Genomic DNA, 21,376 nt, shown 5'->3' on the forward strand with positions numbered 1-21,376 from the left:
GGCAATGTTTTGCAGGCTTTTGGTATGGACAGAGCAGTGCAACGGTGGTTTCACATGTGATGGCTTTGACTGCGGGAAATAATTTCAGTGTCAACAAACACGGTTGCAGCACAGTTTATAATGAGTAATTTAATACAAAATGTTACATGTCAATAATAAGGGTCAGACTAACCTGCTACTCTGGAAACTGTGAAGGAATTAGCACTTTGATATTTTCTGTCAAGAGGAAAACGCATAATATTCACGAGACATGTATATTCTGTTATCAAATATCATCAGAATCAACTCATTGTGATATGTTTATAATATATTGTCTCACCCTACAGACTGGACTCCGTTCTTGTTGGATTTGATGAAAAAGTCCTTTCTGCCTTGTCTTGTTACATCCATCCATCCTCCATCATTATCTATGACACCAGCATGTAAACCAGCTCTGCACACACTGGATTGCTGCAAAAAGATCATTTTATTTACAACTTTATTTACTTTAAAGGCGTTGTAAGCAGGTAGCACTTTGATATCTTACTCAAGGACACTTAATTGACCAATGTAAGAATAAACCCACCCAGCCAAACTACATGATTTGGATTATTCAGCCTGAAGACTTGTATATCAACTTGTGTACTTACCATTTCATAGTATACTGTCCCAACTACTTTTCCAGTAGCATCTAGGCACCCAGCTGGGCACTCATATCTGCAAATGAATACAGGAATAATGTGACAATGTACAGCCCATTTCGTGTTGTTTTTATTGTATGTCGTCTTAACTGTACCTATTACATGGTGTTCCTTTACACTGATCTCGAAGCTTAGTATCACAGGTCACAAGCTGAGCTGAAAAACATAAAACATCCTTTCAGTGCTCGTGCAGGAACCAACATGCATGAACTGGCTGCTCTGGTGCAAACAACCAGTTTCTAAAAGCCCAAGTTGAGTGAAACCAAGTGAAGACTATTGTTGTGATGCTTCAAGGACCAAAGAGAAGAATTCCTGCAACAAGGTTCAGGGTGGTCAGCAATACTGGAGGAAGTGTCTCAGCTTACAAGTGCAGGCCCCTTGCACTGCAGAGAGGAAGCCATTTAAAAACCACAGTGAGCCCCTCTCACCCCTCAACCCCTCTCAGCCGGCCAAAAGCAAACATACACTCTGGGGATCGTGCTAAAATAGACCTCCCCTCCCTGCTCCAAAGAGTGACTTGCAATATTAAGTACACTTCAGAAACTGTCACTGTTAATCAGGGAGATGACAGATAAAGGCTACAGAACATCAAGGCAATTTTAGATAAATTGCAAGAAAAACATTTCCGGTCAAGGCCTATGTTTTGCGCTTGTTATCCATTATTGCTTGCTTAACACTAAGCAGGCAGCTATTCACAAATGATCTGGTTTTGACCCAACTTTTAAAAAACAAAGTTCTATTCTGCTTGCCACTTGCACCTCCCAACCCAAAACCAGATCCTACACCTCCCATTTTAAGTTGAAACTAGATCCAGGATAAACAGTTAAATGGCAGCTTACACATCTGATGTGTGTTCACCACTTCATTCTTCTGCAGGTCCACCGTGGGGGGCTTGGTGGGGGCTGGGGTGGGGAGACTGGGAGGCTCAGGCTTAGGGGCCCTAGACCGGGGCTTTTGCGGAGTACGGGGGGCCTCCGGCTCGATGAAGTTGTTTTCTTCCGTTTCCTCTTGTGGAGGGTAGGAGCTGTCATCTTCAAGTAAAGTCACAAAAACAGGACATAGTAAGCACATTTTTCCTCAGGCTTTCTAACTCTGTCTTTCTCTATTTCCCCCACACATACCTTTATAGCAGAGGTTGTCCTTGCAACCTCCTCCATAGCTGGGAGGACAGGCAGAGCACGGAGTCCCGTGTTTGTAAGGCGCATGGCCCCACCAGTTTCCCCTGTTCAGGTCACATAACAAGCAAGGCTTATTAAACATAACATGTACTACTTAAGCAAAATGTATGTGTGTGACCATTCTGAACTTCAACTAAACTTTCAATATCAGCAGCAAATGACACTGTTACATTAAAATGACACAAGAACTCAATAGCCTGTATATCAGCCATGCAGCTGTGAAAGAACATCACAACAAATGTGCTTACTTTGGTGAATAGTTGCAGACAAGATAGACGGCTTTGGCCCAAATCTGTCCCCACACATTCATGTTGTAACACATGTTGATGGCACAGCCTATCCGACTGCTGGTGGCCCAAACCAGCTGCAAAAGGATCACAAGACAGACTGTGAAAAACTGAATATTAAGTCTTAAGTCATCCAAAATGGTGTGACCCAGATCTAGCTACCTGCGTATAATGAGTACAAACTGGGCCGGAACATCTGAAGGGGCAATAGGGGTTACACTCCTGAGGGTAAGGGAAGGAATAGTCTTTCACTTCATCATACCAGGCCTGCACGTGGAACGTGGGTGGACGATACCTGTGGAGATGAGTAAGCATACCAGTGACAATAACATTTCTATTACCTTGTGTCTCTGTCTGTGTAGGAGTTGGTATTATGCATCAAAGCTGTTCTCTTCTTACTGTAAGTCCTTTTTCAAGAACCCATATGCACACACAATACCCATATAGTAGGTGACCTTTAAGTGTTAGAATATATTTAACTAATTGTCCTTTTATTCGTGCAATACAAAGTAGCTCTATTCTTTAAAAAACCACAACATTATACAAATATAGCAAAAGAGATAACATACAGCAAGCATGTCATAACTTCAAAATATGGCCTGACAAAGTGACTCAAGACCTCTGCTAAGGGCACTGTACACTAACGTTTATCATAAGACTAGAAACCAAGTAACCATTTGTTGAATGCTGAAAAATATAAATAGGAATCAAAAGATTTTGACAGAAATGACACTCAGCTATACAACAAAGAAGTTACCATCTGTAGCTAGCACCCATTGGTAACCCCAGCAACATAAACACATCTGTTAAGACTGCTATTAATCAAACATTTGTGCTCTTTGACTAAACTGCAGTAAACCAAGGTTTGACACTGATTTGGCACCAGGTGTCCCTAGTTAATCTTATTAGAATCAAATGGACATCTTGACTGTGGAGTGATCTGATTAGATGTGGAACAAGAGTCTCTTATGTAAAGCAGTATGGTTCTTAGGCGCTCCATGGGGGACTGAGTGAACAAATGAACAAGCAAATGAACACATGTACTGTCTGTATTGTGTGTGATTTCACTTGCCATTGCAGTACAGCTAGCAGTTGTGCTAAACTAAAGTTCACTAAAATAATAAGATAAAGAGATGATTACAGGGACAGGAAAGAATAAAAACCCAATTCTGCGAAACAACTTCAGAGGAGAACAACTCACAAACATCGGAAATGTGAGACCCTAACCAGACACAGTTTTTTAAAAGGGGTTTAATCTTTAAGACAATTCTAACTTCAGTTTTTTTATGTAAAATCTGAATCTGAAAAATAACTGTAACTGTTAAATACATGTAGTGAAATACAAAGTACAATACTTGTGGTGCTAAAAGTGGTGGAGTAGATGTATAAAGTAACCTAAGTATAAGTACAAGTACCTCAAAATTTAACATACAAAACTTTTACAGTGCAATTTTAAGTACAGTATTTGAGTAAATGTACTTTTTCTTTCTTCCAACTGCATTAAAGAAAAGGCCGCAATCATCCTGTCAGATGCTGAGATCTTAAATGTTTTCAGCAGCTCAGTTTTTACCCTCAGTCTTTAATTAAGTAAGCCTATTTATGCAGAAACTGTGTGTACTCATTTATTGTTTACCTTCCCCAGTGTGCTCCCAGGTTCTGTCCAATTTGTGGCAGTAAACCTGCAGGACCGTGCTCCCACAGACAGGTTTCTGCCCACTCTTCTGCTGTACGCTCCAACTCGGTGTCCCAGGCCTGCACAGGAGATGAGATGGAAACCAGCATGAAGTAATTTTCTGGATTATATGTTATAAGAAGTGGAAATAAACCAATCCAGTGCAACACAAAGCCACTTGTATTGCTACTAATGAGCCGTAATATGTAGCAATGTCAGGTCATAGAACAGCTAGTGACTGGAGATATTCATTGCGTTGCAGGGTTAGTTCAGCTGTCAATGATGTGATGTGAGGTGGTATTCAAACACACACGGAATGAGGATTAGTTATCATATGTTATGATAAGTCATAAGGACTAGGAGCTGTTATGGCTGCGTAAGTGCATTAATCTCTGCACTAAATGCAGGACTATGTTGGCGTGTTGCTGCTGCTGTATAAAGAGCATTTGGACTTTCTTACTGTTGCTCAGCTGACTTTCCCCAGATGGGTTTTCCCGTAAGATTGGGTGTTATTCAAAAAATGCAAAAGCTGTTTTTCCTTAAGTAATACCTTCCATATGTCTCTAGTGAGATGTCTGGGTGAAAGCTTTTGTTTCACTTTACCTCTCTCTGAATTGCCCTCAGTTAAGTTTGGCTCTGGTTGGATACTAAGGGATCATATTCCCATTCTGGGGTTTTCTGGGAATGCAAAGAGTGTCCTTCCTCTCTGCTGACCTAGATTCTACCATAAAAAAAGTTAGAATAACACCAGCTGTAATTCCTCTGAAGGACACTGTATGTTCCTTTAATTGCACACCTTCACTTTCACCTTCAGCGTGGGATATCTAAAGTAACAGGTTTCTACAAGAAAGTCAATTAGTTTACGTGCGTGTGTGTGCATACATGTGTGTCTGTGTGTGTGTGAGCACATGCATTAGTATAACAGCAGAGGTGTCAGAAGTTTTCACATTTCACACGTTGGGCCCTGGAAGTCATAGCTTACGCTCACTGAAATCTCATCCAATAACAGACACTAAAATAACTCCCCCCACTTCCACCACCTTCCTCCGCAATCGTCCGTCACCCACTTTCAGTCCCACCAGAAACAACTGCTGCTCTCTGCATTACTCTCGAAACACACACCTACCTAACAACAGGATGTCTGGCAGTGCTGCAAATTAACTCTGAACTCTAAGCAGTTTTCTTCAGCTCTTTCTGGGAAGTCCTAGCGGCTGTTGAGAGGACGTATTTATTTAAATCAACACCGCCATGGATGGTAATATTGGCTAGCTCTTATATGATTGCACACGTGTTATGTCAGATTTCAACACAAAGCCTTGTAGAAATGTTACATAACTGGCATACAGAACAAATAAACGGTTGGAGGTGTGGAGTATGTGTTTCATTCATCTCTACACCTGCAAAGAGGGAGAGCGTAGCAGTGTTATAGCAACCTCATCTGTAGTTTAGCCTGTAGCCTGTGGTCTGTCTTGCACAAAAGGGCCAAATGATGACTGACAGAGCTAGGGCTAAAACAGGAATGAGAATTTGTTTACCTGAAACTCTATCTCTGCTCACAAATTACCTCTGTTGGCAGTGAGTTGCAAATAAATGTCAGTATTGTCATATCTGTTTTGTAATGCCTGGTTATCCCCCTTTGCCAGCATAATAGGCTACAAACAGAAACACTGAGGAGATTTTAGCCTGGTCATCGTCAGCAGTGGAAAAGTGCAGAAAGAAGCCGCTCAACCTTGTTTTCCATCTACGTCATTTTCCCCTTCGATTTTTCTTGACAAGTGACCTCCTTGCACGAAAAAATAATCAATGTGTACACTGATAAGCAGACTGAAACACATTGCATTGAGCTGTGGTAAGTGCCAAACGATCTGTAAGCCACAGCACATTGGACGGTCTCTACTTGAGCGGGGTCAACACAATGTTTTTGACCATTAATGAATGGTTATGGGTCACAAAACGTTTAGCTGTGGCCACAACTACTGTAGCTTCCAAGCCAAAAATGACCAAAACTCTTCATAGTTTCTATCACAAAGACATGATTTGCGATGCTCTTGAAGCATGTCCTCTATATTAATAAATACAAGCAGCAACTTCCAGCTAAGGAACTCGTTCCATCGTCCCCAAACTTGCAGAGAAAGTGCTGCAGAGAAAGCAGGCTCAGAAAGTGTCGACCGAGACACATATTTTTCAGCTGTTGAATCTGGTACAGAGTACAGCCGGCTTGTCAAGATGCCGTTGTTTGCACAGTTAGCCCAGCAGGGGAGGGCTCGTAACCAAGACCCCAGCCTCTCACCCACCACCCACCCTGGCCGCACTTCTGCTGGGGCCCGTAAAGAAAAACACCTCCCCTGCTAAAGTCTTTCACCGCTGTGCACACGGCATTGTGTATTTCATTTAACACTTCATTTGCGGCCGGGTTTTTTTTTTCGCTCTCTCTCTTCCTTGGTCATCTGGTTGCATTCCAGAGGGTACTTCCTTTGCAAGTTTGGCTTTCCTGTTCATAATCAATGGTGCATGCAGAGAAATACTAAAAAAGGAAGATATGGGTATTGGAGAAAGTTAAGTTTGAGAAAAAAGTAGAGAAGTTAAATAAAAAACCTGTCAGACAATAGAGGACAAGAGGCGATAAGATGGTATGAGAGCAGCAGGTAGGTAGGAAGAGTGATCAATAGTAAAGAAAATGTGTGTGTATGTCAAATTGTCTGCCCAAACTACTACTTTAATTTCCCATAGCAATATAAAGTATAGAGTGTTTCATGCAGTGCATTCCAGCCCATATCAACTAACATCAGAGCTCCTGGGGCAGACCATTGTCTGGATTTTGTCAACCAGTGAATACCATTATCTACCATTATCATGTTATAACAGGAACATAGAACAGCATAGCCAATTAGGCTTGACGTGAACAGGAAGCTGTCTCACTTAATGGGCATCATAAGTGAGCCACACAAGGGGTCAGCCTGATATTTTGATTTGGTCTGATATTGGGTTTTATATCTTGGATATAATAACAGTATAGTCCAGTATTCTGCAGGTTTTTTTAGGTGGGGGATTGTTGTGGCCTAAAATGAGTGATTTCACAGAAGTTTTTTGCGTGTTGCAATGTTTTTAGGCATAGTTTTGAAAGGAAATTATAGGAGAAAGCAAAAATCGCAAAAATAATTAATCGCTAGTAGTTGGTGACGTATGGCTCAATGTTTTATTTGGGGGACTGCTATTGTTGGTGAAACTCGTAGGCAACTACAATGATTGTTCAAGCAGAATTTGTGGGGATTAGTTAAATTTGTGCTAATTGTTGCACTTGCAACAGTGCAACTTCCTGGAGGGACTGTAAGAACAATAGTCACATTTCTATTATCAATAATATACAACCAGTAAATATCAGCCAATCAGCTACCAAAATATAACCTCCTCCAGAGCACAGCTGCACTAAAGCAGTCTGGACACTGGCAATAAGTAGCAGAAGAAGAAAGGCCTTTTCTGAGCCTTGTTGGCACAGGCAACTCCAGAGTCAGCACAGAATCATCAACAGACCAAAGGACTGCAGCTGCAGTACAGTAATCACAGCAGTGAAAACCCAGGTATGGGAGAGCTTGCTACAAAGGATGACTTTCGAGTGTCCCTACAGAGGTTTTAGAGAAAGTTGGTGAGTCAGTAATGGAAGGCAAACTTTAAGGGACTTCTAAATCTAAAAGACATTTCCATCTGGACAGGACTAATTTGATATATGCCAAACAGGGGTATGTCCTTGGCACACCTTCACTTCTGGAATCAGAAGGTGTTTTCCGGTAGTGAAGGACAAGCAAAGAAGAAAATAGCGTTAAGCCTCAGGTTGAGGGCATCGTCCTCATTAAGCTTTTGTGGGATCATTGGAATTTGCTAATTCGATCTACATATGTTTTGTGTCGTGCAAAGTTTTATGACCATGTTTCCTGAAGTATTCGTGAAGGTGCTATTGCAAAGAGTTATGTTTACATTCTTGGCTTTACATCAAGCAGGTTGTGGACTCCCACAAGGGTACACCTTGTTGCCTCTTCTGTTTGTGATATTCGTGGACAGGATACAGCCTGTGCAGGTGAGGCCCAGAGAGTCTCCAGCTTTGTGACATTAGGGTGACATCTCTGCTATTTTGGGATAATGTTTCTGGCTCCACTGGAGCGTGACCTTGGTTGGAACACTCTTAGCTACAGTAAGTGATTTGGGAGAATCAGCTTTTTTTTTTCATACTATGGTATTCATCTGCTGCTCTTTACTTGTAGAGAAGCTAGTGAACTTTCTTTCCCTTTAAATGTTTGCTAGGTGTAACCAGCTAACCAGACCTGGAGGAAAACCCCAAAACAGAGTGAACTCTGAGGTAATCTACAGGAGAGGCACTGGAGTCTGACTTTAATTGAATTGACTTAATTTCATGTGTTTGGCTATTGTTTTCATCTAAATATTTTTTTCCCCTAACATTGAAGCTGTCTAAATACTGTCCCACATGCTTATCTACATTATCATGATTAAATATCTTAGGTAAAGTTAATTCAAGGCAAATTTATTAGTCTAGACCTTAATTATCGTCTTACTGGCAGGGCCACATAATTCGACAATGACTTAAAATGGCACAACTCTGACGCGTCCCGAACAGACGTTAGTCAATATGGCTTTATCTTAAACCACTAACATCACCACCACCTCAGACCTGAGTGCAGCCCAGCAAAGCCAAGTTAAACATCAAGGCAGGTGGGGCCCTTTCTACCATGATGCCATCTGTTTGTCTTGCAGCGCTTCAAATACTGACACTCCTCTGTTTATACCTGTGGGTCAACATTTGAGTGAGAGGCAGAACTGCTGTCGCCCTACTGAAGGTGCATTGAAGCTTTGTAGATCGCTATGGAGTGTGAATGCTTATCCGGGGAATTTTTTGGGCCTCTGTGTCGAATAATGACAGAATGGGAACGGAGCCACAGGGATAAGAGAGAGGTAGGCAAAGAGAGAGAGGGCAAGAAAAGGAAACAGATGAAGGGGGAGGAACGAGAGGGATTTGAATTGATGTTATCGGTGAGTTTCTGTGATGATTGCAACAGAGGGTCAGCCGGGGTGTAGTTTGATACAATGGCAGACAATAACGGAGCTGATGGGCAAATGGCTATGTATGGGCGCATGGATATCTGCGTGAGTCTGTGTGTGTGTGCTTCTGCATGCATGAGTGTGTAGGGAGAGCAGGGGAGCATGTCTATGAAGTCTTCCAGTACAGTGAAGCTGTGAGGTTTCTGAAAGGTGACAGCAGTTCAACACAGACAGCAGGAAAATCTGAGAAATATGGAGCCCTTTTCCAAATAAAGCACAGAAAAATCACTGAAAATCCACTTTTACATGTGACCTGATCAGTTTCTTGCCTGGAAGATATTAAGATCTACGGAACTGCAAATAAAATGTCAGTGCATATCCTTACAAGTCATTGTCTTTTTACTTTGTGCCCTTTCCAAATGTGTCCATCTCTCTTTTCTCATTTCCTCTTGCCTCAGTCTTATTTTCTTTTCAATTATTTTGACACCTCTTCTGCTTTTTTCTGTCTTTCCATGTGCCTCTCATTTGCTCTCCTTTCTGTGTGCAAATCTCCTCTATCGCAGCTTGCACCTCTATTTTTATTAACCTGCTGTATTCCTTGCTAGCTTTTGCGCTCTTCCTCTCAACTCACGTCCTCTTGTTGCATGCCTCTCCATATTTCACCCCTGGGTGCCCCTGAAGCTAAAAAAACCAGCCAACTGTAACAGGAGACAGTAGAAAGGAGCTGTGCGCTGCTGGCTCAGCATTTCTCCACTAGAGTGTGCCTCAACCAGAAGCCTGCCAGGCAGAGTGGTGCTTTCACACACGTACATGTACACACACACAAGGGGTCCTCAAGTCCAACCTCTCAATTATACAATTACACAGTCCAGCAATTGCCCCCAGCAGGAACTGTTTATTTGCCTTTACCACAGAATAATACTGCCTTTTGTTCTGTAGCTCTTTAAGCGGAGATGAAAGGATGATAAAACCTCATTACCTCCTGCACACTGTATTGATTTTTAACCTTCCTAAGTGCTGTTGGTGGCAATGCTCTGTGGCGGTCAAGCAGTGCCTACATATGTAGTGTGCTTGGAAAAGTTCCAGATCTGTGGAGCGCAAGGCTTTCAAAAGGTGTGGTGTGCCTGTGCGTGTATGTGTGTGTTCAGTGGGGGGTAGACAGCTGGTAAAACAAGCCCTGGTGCCGTGCTCTGATTCTAATTGCACTGTGAAAAGTGATCTGGCACTGTACACGCATGTGATGGCCAAAGGATAAAGTCAAACAAATCTCTTAGCGCAAGTTAAAAAAAAACCCAGTAGTAATGTGATCATTGGCAAGTTGGTGGAATTCTTCTCTTCTGGCAAAACAATCAAAGTCACATGGGTACAGACTTGTGTGTTTGTGTGGAGGTGGGAGGGGTGTGAAGGTGCTTAGATGCTGGCTTGCTGCTCGTGCATGAGCCAAGTGGGACAAATGCCAGCTGGTCTGGTGACTGGGTCAGTTGACTAAGCTATATGGTCCGCAAGTGTACAAGACTCTTGGGGAGTTCAGAATGGGGTCAAACTGTTTCAATAAATATAAACTGTGTAAAGCGTAAAGGCATTTCATGGGAATCCTCAGTCCACCTACCATGTACTCCATGTTAGAAGCGGGAGGATAAACCTGGCCTCTGAGCTTGTTGTGAAGATCCAGGATGAGCTGAGCGTCACTGTCGGTAATGGCCCTCTTCCCCCTCTGCTTGGCCTCCCACCAATCCCCCTTCTCATCCAGATACTTGTCCAGGATCCGCTCCCAGCCTGTGGAGTTTGAAAGCATCACCATGGAGGTTGCGGTCTGGAGCAGCAGGAGCAGGGACACGTCCCTCAGCCAGTGCGGAGATACATGCCTCATCCTGGTAAAGTGGTGATGGTGGTGATCCTCACAAACTCAGGCAGGACGTTTAGGGGTTGAAACGAGGTCCGGGCCAGCACAGAAAGACACCCTTCTCCGTCTACAATGTGAGCTGGCAGAGGAGCCGAGAGCAGAGAGCAAAACAGGATTATTGGAAGGACTGGAACTGGTGCTCTGTATCAAATTTGCTGAATAACTTGAGTCAATATTGAACTTGGTGAGGACAGTGCATTGGCCCGCAGACACTTCTGTCTGCTGCATGGTAACCTAATGGGGTTCACTGGGGGTAAGCAGGCAGACTGTGGGATGACTAGTGAAAGTGTGGATTATAGAACTTCCTTGAAGATTTTACAACTTTTTTCCTAAATAAAAAAAAAGGGAAAGACAGTTTGGGAACTGTTCAAAATAAACACTGCATTCCAAATCACATTAAGCAGTACAGCTGCAATAAATGTAGTTAAGTGCACAGAGTGATGCATAATGTTAACTAATGCATTCACGATTCTGCACGTATACATATACTTTGAGTTGAACTCTTTGGTATGCATGCTACAATGCTGACAGAGGCTGATTAAATGTGCCAATACTTAATGGAAAAATGTGAAGAGTAATGCATGTTGAAATAGAAATGGAGTGTTTGATTTAATGTAGACTTTTTGGAAATAATTTACCTTTAATGAATTGGAACGCAGCCCTGCCTCCTTGCGCTCCCTGACAGAGATCTGGCTGTGAGGAAAAACTTGAGCGGCAAGAAGAAGAAGAAGAAGAAGAAGAAGAAGGAAGAAAATCCGCCTTCAAAGTAAAGTTGCAGAGCTCAGGTGGAGCGGTGATGGCTGTCGCTGGCTGCCATATGACCTAAATCAAAGACTTGAAAATGCTTTCGGCTTCACTCCGTTCTCATCAGGTTGGAAAAAAGGAGAGTGGCTCTTTCTTCTTGCGGGATTCTTGCGCCAAAGCCGCTAAAGCATCACTTATCCACATTTTATCCTCAACTTGGCTGCGCTTAGAGAGAGCCGCCCCTGACCCCGCCTCCCCAAAAAGGTTGGAAACGGCCCCCTCGGTTCATGCCAAGACCTCTGTGCGCGTCCGGGGTCGTGCGTGTATACAGTAGCCTATAATGTAAGCAGGAGGTTTTCTTTCTCCCATGTTATGCTCAGCAAGTTTTAAAAAGTCACAGAAAGTCTCTATTCCCCAGCAAAACCAGACAACTATAACTATATAACTATATAACTATAACTAACTCTATGTTAAAATATTCCTCCAGATTTTTGTTTATCTTAAGTATTATAAGACTTTTCCAATGATATTTGCATCTTATATATAATTTAGGTTATTCCTTTGGTAATGGTTCATACTCACAATGGTTGAGGAAGTATTTGCATCCTTTGTGCTAATGCCACACTGTGAAAAGTAAAAATCAGTGATTGAAAATTGCAAGAAAAAATAAAAAAGTGTGTAAGTATAATCAGGAAAATGTACTTAAAGTATTAAAAGTGACTGTGACACTATTAGGCTATAGATTATATAGATTATTACTCGTGCATTAGTGTAAAAGCAGGATTTTACTGTAGCTCATTTTGAACTATTTTGTATTGGACTGATCAGTTTCATTATAGATTGATCTGGTGATTATTGTGTCTGTAGTAAACTAAAAAGCACAAGATTTCCCTCTGAGATTTAGTCCAAATAAAGAGTTAAAGTGAAGTACAAACACCTCAATTTCCTCTTAAGGAGAGTACTTGAGCAAAATGTACATTCCATCGCTGCATCCTCAGAATGTAGACTTAAAGGTTGATGGCTGACTGTTGCCCTCTTACCTGGTAACTGGCTTTGGTCAAAAATACAATAATTTAAACCAGATCTGCCTCCTCTGTGGGGCCTGGCAGCAAAAGTGGCCCCATTCTCCCGAGTCTAACTGTTCACAGGTGACTCCTTGGGGGGATTAAAACACAAACCAACTCTCTGTTAATTCCAAACCCTGAACTTGTCGTCACCGTTTCCCCTCGCGCCGCAACACAGTGCAAATTCCATAATGGAAACAGGCAGGTTTTGTCTTTTGTCATCTGGTCATTTTCACTGGTAGCTGTGGCACATGTGGAAACAGTAGCTAATCACCAGGTCTCTGTGTGTTTGCCCCCTGTACAGACTTACTTTCCACAGGGGGAGACACAATCTTCTTGTGTTTTACCTGACAAACATAATAAACCCAAAGCTGGCCAAGCTGACCATGTGCTGGCAGTGATTTTCTCTGTCTTTGTCCGTAAATCCCCTTGTTTCCATGACTCCCTAATGTTTTCATGGTTTTTTTTATGCCCTTAGCCCTTACCCATCAGGTGATTCAGGGACTGGATGGGCAGTCTTGATGCTTAGTTATGGACATATTTGAGCTTTGTAAGATTCATACTCTGTCATGTTTCAGATTAAACATGGTCACTGGAAGCTAGGGCTTGGATTCAATGTAAAAATGCTCCATATATAAGTGATATGCCTTCAAAATCCCATAAAGTAAACAAAAATAAAAAAACATACTTAAAGTGTCAAAAGTTGACATACTCATTCCACAGATCACTGTGTGTGACTAATATTATTATAGGCAGGTTGTTAATACTAATAATAATACTATACTTTTAATAATATAATTCATCAATACATAAATAGCCTTTAACTGATGTAGCTGGTAGAGTTAGTTTACAGTGGTTACTAATTTAGAAGTTGGGGCCCCACTGCTGTTTAACAAGATCTATGTGAGGGGTCCTGAGATGATTAATCGGGTATGGAAGAAGAAAAAGCTAGACTCCGAAACATGGAAATTTCTCTGATGTTTACTTTTTTCGGCTTTTTATGCCTTTATTTTGATAGGACAGCCGGAGACAGACAGGAAAGGGGGGCAGAGAAGGGGATGACACGCAGCTAAGGGCCACAGGTCAGATTCGAACTCTGGGCCGCTGCAGNNCCACTGAGCTAACCGGGCACCCTCTGATGATGATCTGTGATTTGACCAGTTTGGGCTTCAAACTATTATGTTTACAAAACAAAACAAAAATCAAAAAAGTTATCAGTGACTGTTAAATAGATAAATGAGTAAAAAAGTCAAATATGATCCACTGACATGTAGTAAAATGGAAGTATAAAGTAACTTAACTCAAGTAAAGTACTTCAGAATTGTACTTAAGTACAGTGCTTAGTTAAGATGCACAAGATCAGAAGACCATAGATGTGTATAAAACCATCTCTTCCAGGGCACCTCTGCTGTCTAACCTACTTTTGTATATGTACAGAATGTGATACAAGAGCTCTCACATTGGGGACCCACCGCATTCTGAACTTCCATAAACCCAGGGTTTACTGTCTGCTCCCTGGGTCAGTAGCAGGGGCCTCGGCCACAGCTCCAGCAGCGGCCCTCTCTCTGCGGTCAGGCCCGGCAACCCCCACCCCCTCCCCCCCTCTTACACCGCAGCTGAAATAGCAACGCTGTTGCTTTGCCCACAACTCCCAGGAGGGAAGCACCGCCAAAAACACTCATTCATCTGCAATAGAATTAATGTTGCTCTACATTCAGATTTGGGGGAGTGTGTGTGTGCTTGTGTGTGTGTGTGTGTGTGACAGGGAGGAAGAGAGTGCACATGTGTCTCTGTTTGACAGTAAGAGAGTGAGAGGTGAGGCAGCGAAGGAGTGAGAGGGTGCATGTGTGTGTGTGTGTTTGTTGTGTTGGTGCCTTCATAACATTTATATATGAGTGAATACATAAAACATGCAATCATTTTAAACACTCAAAATAAGTTTTATGGGCTTGGTATATGAAATGACTTACATTACATTAAGGTTATGGCTGAGATACACAAAGACTGACTGTAAGAGCATGTCTCTGACCCCGACTCTGAAAATGAAATTGTGTGGATGAAGGAAATATTTACCAACTGCTCAGGGATTTTTATGATTTACAATGTGGTAATTTAGGTCAAGCCATCTGTAACAGACGAGACATTCTGTGATTAATGTTTATTACAATGCCTGCCAGTAAATATACACTATTTGCGCCTGCGGTGGAGCAATATAAATGATTTCATGCCTGGGCTTCTTCTGTTAGCAGCTCTATCATCCCTTCTTTTTTATTGCATCTATTGTTTTCTACTGGTTCCTTCTGTGCTGTCTGTCTTAATATTTCACATTCCTCCTTTCTTTCCTATCTGACCTCCTCTCTACCTGTGTGTTTCTGTCTGACATGTGCACACACACCACGGGATACGTTCCTTGCGTCTCTCTCACACACACATTCACTTTCCATTTCTTGGCTTCTGCTCTCTCTCTCTCGGTCTCTCTCTCTCTCTCTTCTTGTTGTTTCTCCCCTTCGCTTTTTCTATCTCACCCACACAGGCATTGTTAAGCCACGGGTCCAGATGCTCCATTCGGTACCTCCTCCATTCAGCATGTGGTCTTGCGAGAAATCCCATGAACCCAGCAGAATGCGTGCCAGACCCCGCATCCACACAACAGTAGGACTGGACACAACAGAAAACCACACAAACACTCTCGAAGAACACTTTTTGTTGGCCCATGTTATCTGGCACATTGCTCCCTAATGGTTCTGGTTGAGCTGAATTGAGGTCAGAGCTTTGGAACCGGCGTCGAGGTGAGAATGGGAGTAAAGAGCATCAAGGTCATTTGGCAGACGTTCTACATCATTGCTTTTGTGACATTATCAGCAGTGTTCAGCAGAAGGCTGCCTCAGATATCTACTTCAGGTCAGTTTGACTTGACTGTCTGCCTCTACCCCCTTGTGGTGAAGGGATGCCAATGCATCTGTGAAAACAGCACAGTATTGTTAACTTGTAAGCTTCTGTGATTAGAAATGAAGGACACAAAGCAGTTATTACACCCACCCTTTCACTTTCCAATTTCCATGAAAAGCACATTGTGTTTATGTTCAAACGTCACAAAGAGTATTATCCTTTATTTGGGTAAAAGTACAAATACCACAATGTAAAAAATACCACATTACAAGTACAAGTCCTATGTTCATAATTGTCCAATGTGTAACATTTAGCAGGATCTATTGGCAGAAGTGGAAAATAAAATTCATAGGTATGTTTTTATTAGTGTATAATCACCTGAAAATAATAATTGTCGTGTTTTCATTACCTTAGAATGAGCTGTTTTTATCTACAGAGGCAATCATTTTGAACTGCCATGTTTCTACAGTAGCCCAGAACGAACACACCAAACACTAGAAAGTTTTGCAGCCACCGTAGTTTCTCCTACACGATTGGCTGCGCTGTATACAAATGAATGCAATCTGTAACCTTCACCACTAGGTGCCACTAATTCCTACATGCTGGTCCTTTATAATACTCATAAATGTTAGATTATATTACTGGATTATAATTACTGAGCATTTTACTCTTGTAGTTGGTAAGGTGGAATTACTTTAAGTGTTTTTCTTTCAACCCATTGTCTCCCACATTTTTTAGCATGTATAGTTCTGTCTGTTTTCCACAGTGTTGTCTGTCACAACTTGAAGAAAACCTCCAGAACATCTTCCATATGGTCACCCATATGCTAAAACATGAGGCATAAGTCTTGAATATTATAATCTTATATATTATAGTTATATACATACATATACATATGCCTGAATGAGATTCACTATGTTACATGAACTAACAATATACAGACAGCATTCATTAATCTTTAATTTGTGATCTATGAAATATCAGTAGTTTATCATTGCATAGTGGATAAAAGTCACAAAAAAGCAGCAGTTAACCACCAGGTGTCAGTGTTTGACTTTCAGACAATGTGCATCTCTTCCAAGGATCAGGTTAGAAAAGAAAACAAAAGAAAACCAAAAAAAAGTTCATGATGTCAAACCAAAATATTTCAACTTCCCCACTTTTGTACCACAAAGGCAAATCTCATCCATCTCCTAGAGTATTACAGTAAGATCTTGAGCAAGCAAAAAGACTGAAATTTTGGTAAACTGATCATCAAGAGGAATAGGGAGCTAGGGAATTGTGGGTACCCAAATTCCCTTTGCTTTATGTCAAATTTGATGGTGCATCCAGTAATTCTAACAGAAACTCCTATTACACTGTCTCATAGTGTGTTTTGCCTCTCTGTGCTGAATGTTCATGAACTCCTGATTGTGGTGCAAACCAGTTGAAACCAAGAAATTTCACAATAATGCCAAAAACAGTTTAGTCTAATGTCATCTAATATCATCTTCTTGAAAGAATGCAATTATCATGCAATTCCTTGGATTTGATATGTGGATTGGTTCGCCACATATAGTAGGATGTCATTTTCACTTTGATTGAGATATGAAAATGAACTGCTAGGGTTGTTTTTATGAGTTGGGATAATAAAAAAACGAGACTTTGTGAAATGCTTGTGTTTTTACCGAATATCCCATCAGAAGTAAGGTTAAAACACATCATAAGCGCAAAGAGGTCAATGTTCTGTATCAGTCAGTATAAGCATCAAAGCCTCTGTGAGCCTTTTCACTACAGGTATAAAAGAGAGTTTAGAGCAAAGAAGGGAAGCCCATCTGATCATGCAGCACTTTCCCAGCGCTCTGCTCCTGAGAGGACATTGATTTTGGCCCACATCTTGCAGCTGCAGGATGTCGCTCGTCTGAAGTCCCTGCTAGGCCCCGCAAGGAGGCTACCGTGGCCCCGTCCAAGACAAAGACTACAGTAGGATACGGAGGGCAAACATAGAACACAGGCCACCTTTGCCTCAGTTTATGTTCTCAGACTAAACCAGAAGGGTCAAGTCTAGTCTGTCTTAGGGCTGGAGATACTGTAGATTTATTCTAATAGCCACTGTGGCGGAGGATAACAGCACCAGGGTCTGACATGTTGGGTCGACAACATGTGATTACTTTTAAATGTCACATAAGGCGAATATAGACTATACAGTTTTATGACATAAGACCAGCTTATGTCCTTCGTCATAAAATGGAAAATCTATGCTGAGGTATGCCAGATATGCTTTATTTATATTTTACTAGACCATGTGAGGAGCTTACTTTTCCAAGGAAAAGTCACTAGACGAGAAAAAGTGACCATAACATAAGCCATTCAGCTCAAACTGAAAAGGTGTCTTATTTCATTGTGGCTGATTGCGTGAAACACTGCTTGCTTGTGTTGCTAGCGCAGGGAGTATGTGTAAATTCAACCATGAAAAGCCTGGGAGAAATGAAACATTCTCCCACATGTTATGGCGTCACCATCCTAAATAAATAGTATTATAGACCAAAATAGACACCTGAGACACCACAAATGATTTGTGTACCTGAAACGCTTTATTTTTTACTCCTTGTTTGAAGTAAGGGCACCCAACTCAAAAGGAGTGCAAAACTGTGCCCTGCAGTTAACTCTGCTGCCCCGAGAGATTTATGGTAGCAAAGGGGTTTTAACATGTACATACCAACATTTGAGGAGATCCCAAAACATGCTTCAACTAGCTGACATCAGTCTCTGGGAAACACATATGTCAACATACTCCCGCCTGACCTAAGCACATAGGTATCAGAGATACAAATACAGCAAGACTCATTAGTTTAAAAGTTATATTCGTTATATAGCTGACGTTTTCTGTGCAGTCATAATAATTATGATTATAACACAGGTAACATACTGTATGTCTGATGGAATTTCTGTCTATTAAATGTCATTATACATATAAATATCTAATAATTGTATTATTATATTATATTTAATCTTTTTCAGACAAATATATTATATATTATATAAACACTGGAGTCATTTGTTGTGTTTTTTCTAGTCTCAACTCTACTTCCTGGCTTTTGTTCTGAAGCTTTCGACAGTTTTACTTAGTCTTCATCAACCGATGGAATTTGCTCTCTGTCATTGAACTGTGAATGTTCTAACATCCAATGACATGAAATTTTTAACAGTTTTAGAACATGCAATACTGTGTCGAAATGGTCGAAAGCTCTGGAACAAGCAAGTAAATGGACCTTGAGTTGGGATTGTATTGTCATCTGTGGTTTCCAAGATCAAGAATCAGTGACAACTTTAAGTCTTCAAAGAATAATGAGATCTTTTAATATCTATAGTTTTGTGACAACTGAGCAAACTCTGCTAATGAAGAGTGTGTATATGGTGAAAAGCTCCAGAGCAAGGCAGCTAGAAAGTGGACCTTGATTTGAGCTTTGTCAGCATAATATTGTGCGCTGTGTACAGTATTGACGATTATCTATCTATTAAAGCTGTTTGCAACCATACATCCCAGCTCCTGTGAAAGAGAGATGTTTGGCAATGAGCGAACTCTGTTGACTGTCTCATTTAATTTCTCCTCACTAGACAAGCACAGGGAGTGAAAACTGGGCACTGGGACCCTCTGCCTGGCCAGACCTACCCACAGTCACTTTCAACTGAACTGTATGCTTGGATGACAAGTTGAATAATGATATTGTCCTGAAGCAAATTTACAGTATCATTTTTCTACATTGGGTATTAACTCAAGCACCATTCTGGTGTCCTCACTGCCCTGGCAGTCGTGGATTTTAGAGAGGTTTGAGGTTTGAGGACAGAGCGAGGTTTGGACCGGGCACAGGCTGCATTTCCGATGGTTGAGCTGCAAGGGGAGCAAAATAAACATAGTTGTTGTGCTTCTAACAGGGACAGAATAAAAAGAAAAAAATACAATGGATTATAAGGAATCCTCTCCCAATATCCCCCTCGAGGCACAGAGAGGCCAAGTTTTCCACCATTCAGCGCATGAAGTCAGGGAGGGCATAGAGGTTGTAGAGTACAGAGACGATAAAGGAAGGAGAGGAGATTTTCTGCAGCTGCACAACAAACATCAGCAAACCTACAAGATTTATCCTTCCCTTTTCAGTATTGTACTCACTGGAAGTCTTTCTCATACTTCTTCCCATTATGGTAGTTGGATGGCTGCTTGCAAATTTTGGAAACTGACTCCCCAAACCTTGCACTCTTCATATTACAGAAATAATCTATCACCCTGCTGTGGTCCCTGTGAAGTCTCCATCTTCTTTCCAAATAAATGTTTCACCACCTTCACACTTGAGGGAGACAAAACTGTTTCAGCAATAACAGTTTATCTGACAGGTCAGTCATTCACGTGTGTTATTAGGAAAAGTGGTGCACCATCGGATGAGCTTACAGATGCGTCATCATGGCCTCAGTAGATGTTGGCACTGGCTGATAGCATAAGCCTGTTGAACAGGATTTATTGCTGTAGCAACTGGAGACTAAAAAGCCCTGTTTCTTCTCTTTGCCTCCTCTTCAACTGAGCTCATCAAAGATTGTATCCTTCTTGCTTGGTTGGGCGAAGAATTCATGAAATAAAAGAATACCATCAGACCAAGTGGTGACAAATGAATAATGAATAAAACAAACCTACACTCACCAGCAACATTCTGAAATAAAACATTTCAAATAGGTGACATATGGAAACAGTAGTAGTCGACATTTTGATACTGAAAGAAGCAGAAATGGCAGTTAAACTGAAAGTGCTGAAAGAAGTTGAAGATTCAGTGTAAAGGAAGTGAAACATCAGTTGATATGTAAGCGATAAATTCAGTTTAAAGTGGAAGTCCTGAAAGAAATTAGTACCAGTTCAAGTTTATAAACTGAATGACAATGTCAGTTGAAGTGTTAGCTGAATGGCACGCACTGAAAGCTTTTAAAGTAAATTGTGTTGAGGAAGTTAGAGGAGCTTTTTTTGTTGTTCGGACCAGAAAGGGTTTGAAGTCAGTCTTTGTGTAAGTATTTGAAGTTGAGATGTCAGTTGAAGAGAAAAGAAAAAGATGAAAGCAGTTTAAATGTCAGCTGATGTGTAAGTGGTATACTTAAAATTTCACTTGAAGTGGAATGTTAAAGACATCTCAAGTCTGCAGTGAAAGTAGTTAAAGTAAGTTGTGTATAACAGCAGCAGTTGGGTGAGTTTGGGTAGGTAGAATTTAGGTGTAAGCTCTGAAAATAGTCAGTCAGTCAGTTGAAGAATAAGAATAAGTTCAAGTGTTATTTGCTATGGGTGAAAGCAGTTGAAGTGTCAGGCAATGATTAAGGTTTGAATGCCCCGTCAATATATTTGAATGTGAGAATGATGAAAAAAAATGCCCAAAATGATGAATCATTTAATAATATTTTTAAAAATAAGTGCACTCTGAACATTTTAAAGTTTGAATGATGTTCCTCTATAAGAATGATAGGAAAGATATACAAGAATATGAGTAGTGTATGTGCGGAAGGTGAGCACACTAATAATAGAATACTGGATTAATAGTTTTATTTACACTCAGTGTCTTTTTGTCCTCATCCCTAAACCATCAAAGCCTGCTTCCATCCTAACCCAAGCCATAACCTTTGCTCAGCCTCTGCCACTGATTGATAAGCCAGATAAATGTCAGCAGCAGGTTGTCTAACTCATCATAGCATCGTGCTCCTCATTCCACTGATGTACCTTTTAAACATCCACCAATCATCTGTTTGGCTCGATGTCCAGCATCTGCTCAGACAGAAGGATTTTTCCCATGCATACTAATGTGTTCCTCGAAAACGCTCTGCTGGTTGGTTCCAGGGAGTGTGCTGGTCTGCTAAGGCTGGCTGAGTTGATGAAGCTTCTTAATAAAGTACAGGAAGTGGTTT

At 41.3% G+C, this 21,376-nt stretch overlaps 1 protein-coding gene across 1 annotated transcript in view; it reads right to left on the reverse strand.

Moving 5' to 3' along the window:
• Window positions 1–11,688, reverse strand: part of crispld1a (cysteine-rich secretory protein LCCL domain containing 1a) — a 15,521-nt gene extending 3,833 nt beyond the window's left edge. The window contains exons 1-12 of the mRNA XM_035652696.1: window positions 11,408–11,688; window positions 10,476–10,848; window positions 3,779–3,897; window positions 2,308–2,440; window positions 2,107–2,222; window positions 1,802–1,902; window positions 1,520–1,711; window positions 776–836; window positions 630–696; window positions 320–450; window positions 173–216; window positions 1–69 (exon numbers count right to left, since the gene is read on the reverse strand). The exon at window positions 1–69 is cut by the window's left edge and continues 1 nt beyond it. Of these exons, the coding sequence (XP_035508589.1) occupies window positions 1–69; window positions 173–216; window positions 320–450; window positions 630–696; window positions 776–836; window positions 1,520–1,711; window positions 1,802–1,902; window positions 2,107–2,222; window positions 2,308–2,440; window positions 3,779–3,897; window positions 10,476–10,736 (1,294 nt within the window). The 5' untranslated portion in view covers window positions 10,737–10,848; window positions 11,408–11,688. The remainder of the gene's footprint in view (window positions 70–172; window positions 217–319; window positions 451–629; window positions 697–775; window positions 837–1,519; window positions 1,712–1,801; window positions 1,903–2,106; window positions 2,223–2,307; window positions 2,441–3,778; window positions 3,898–10,475; window positions 10,849–11,407) is intronic.
• Window positions 11,689–21,376: the final 9,688 nt, after the last annotated feature.

Source organism: Morone saxatilis, unplaced genomic scaffold, assembly GCF_004916995.1.
Source record: "Morone saxatilis isolate NCDOM2014 unplaced genomic scaffold, NCSU_SB_2.0 Contig0, whole genome shotgun sequence".
NCBI classification, from domain to species: domain Eukaryota; kingdom Metazoa; phylum Chordata; class Actinopteri; family Moronidae; genus Morone; species Morone saxatilis.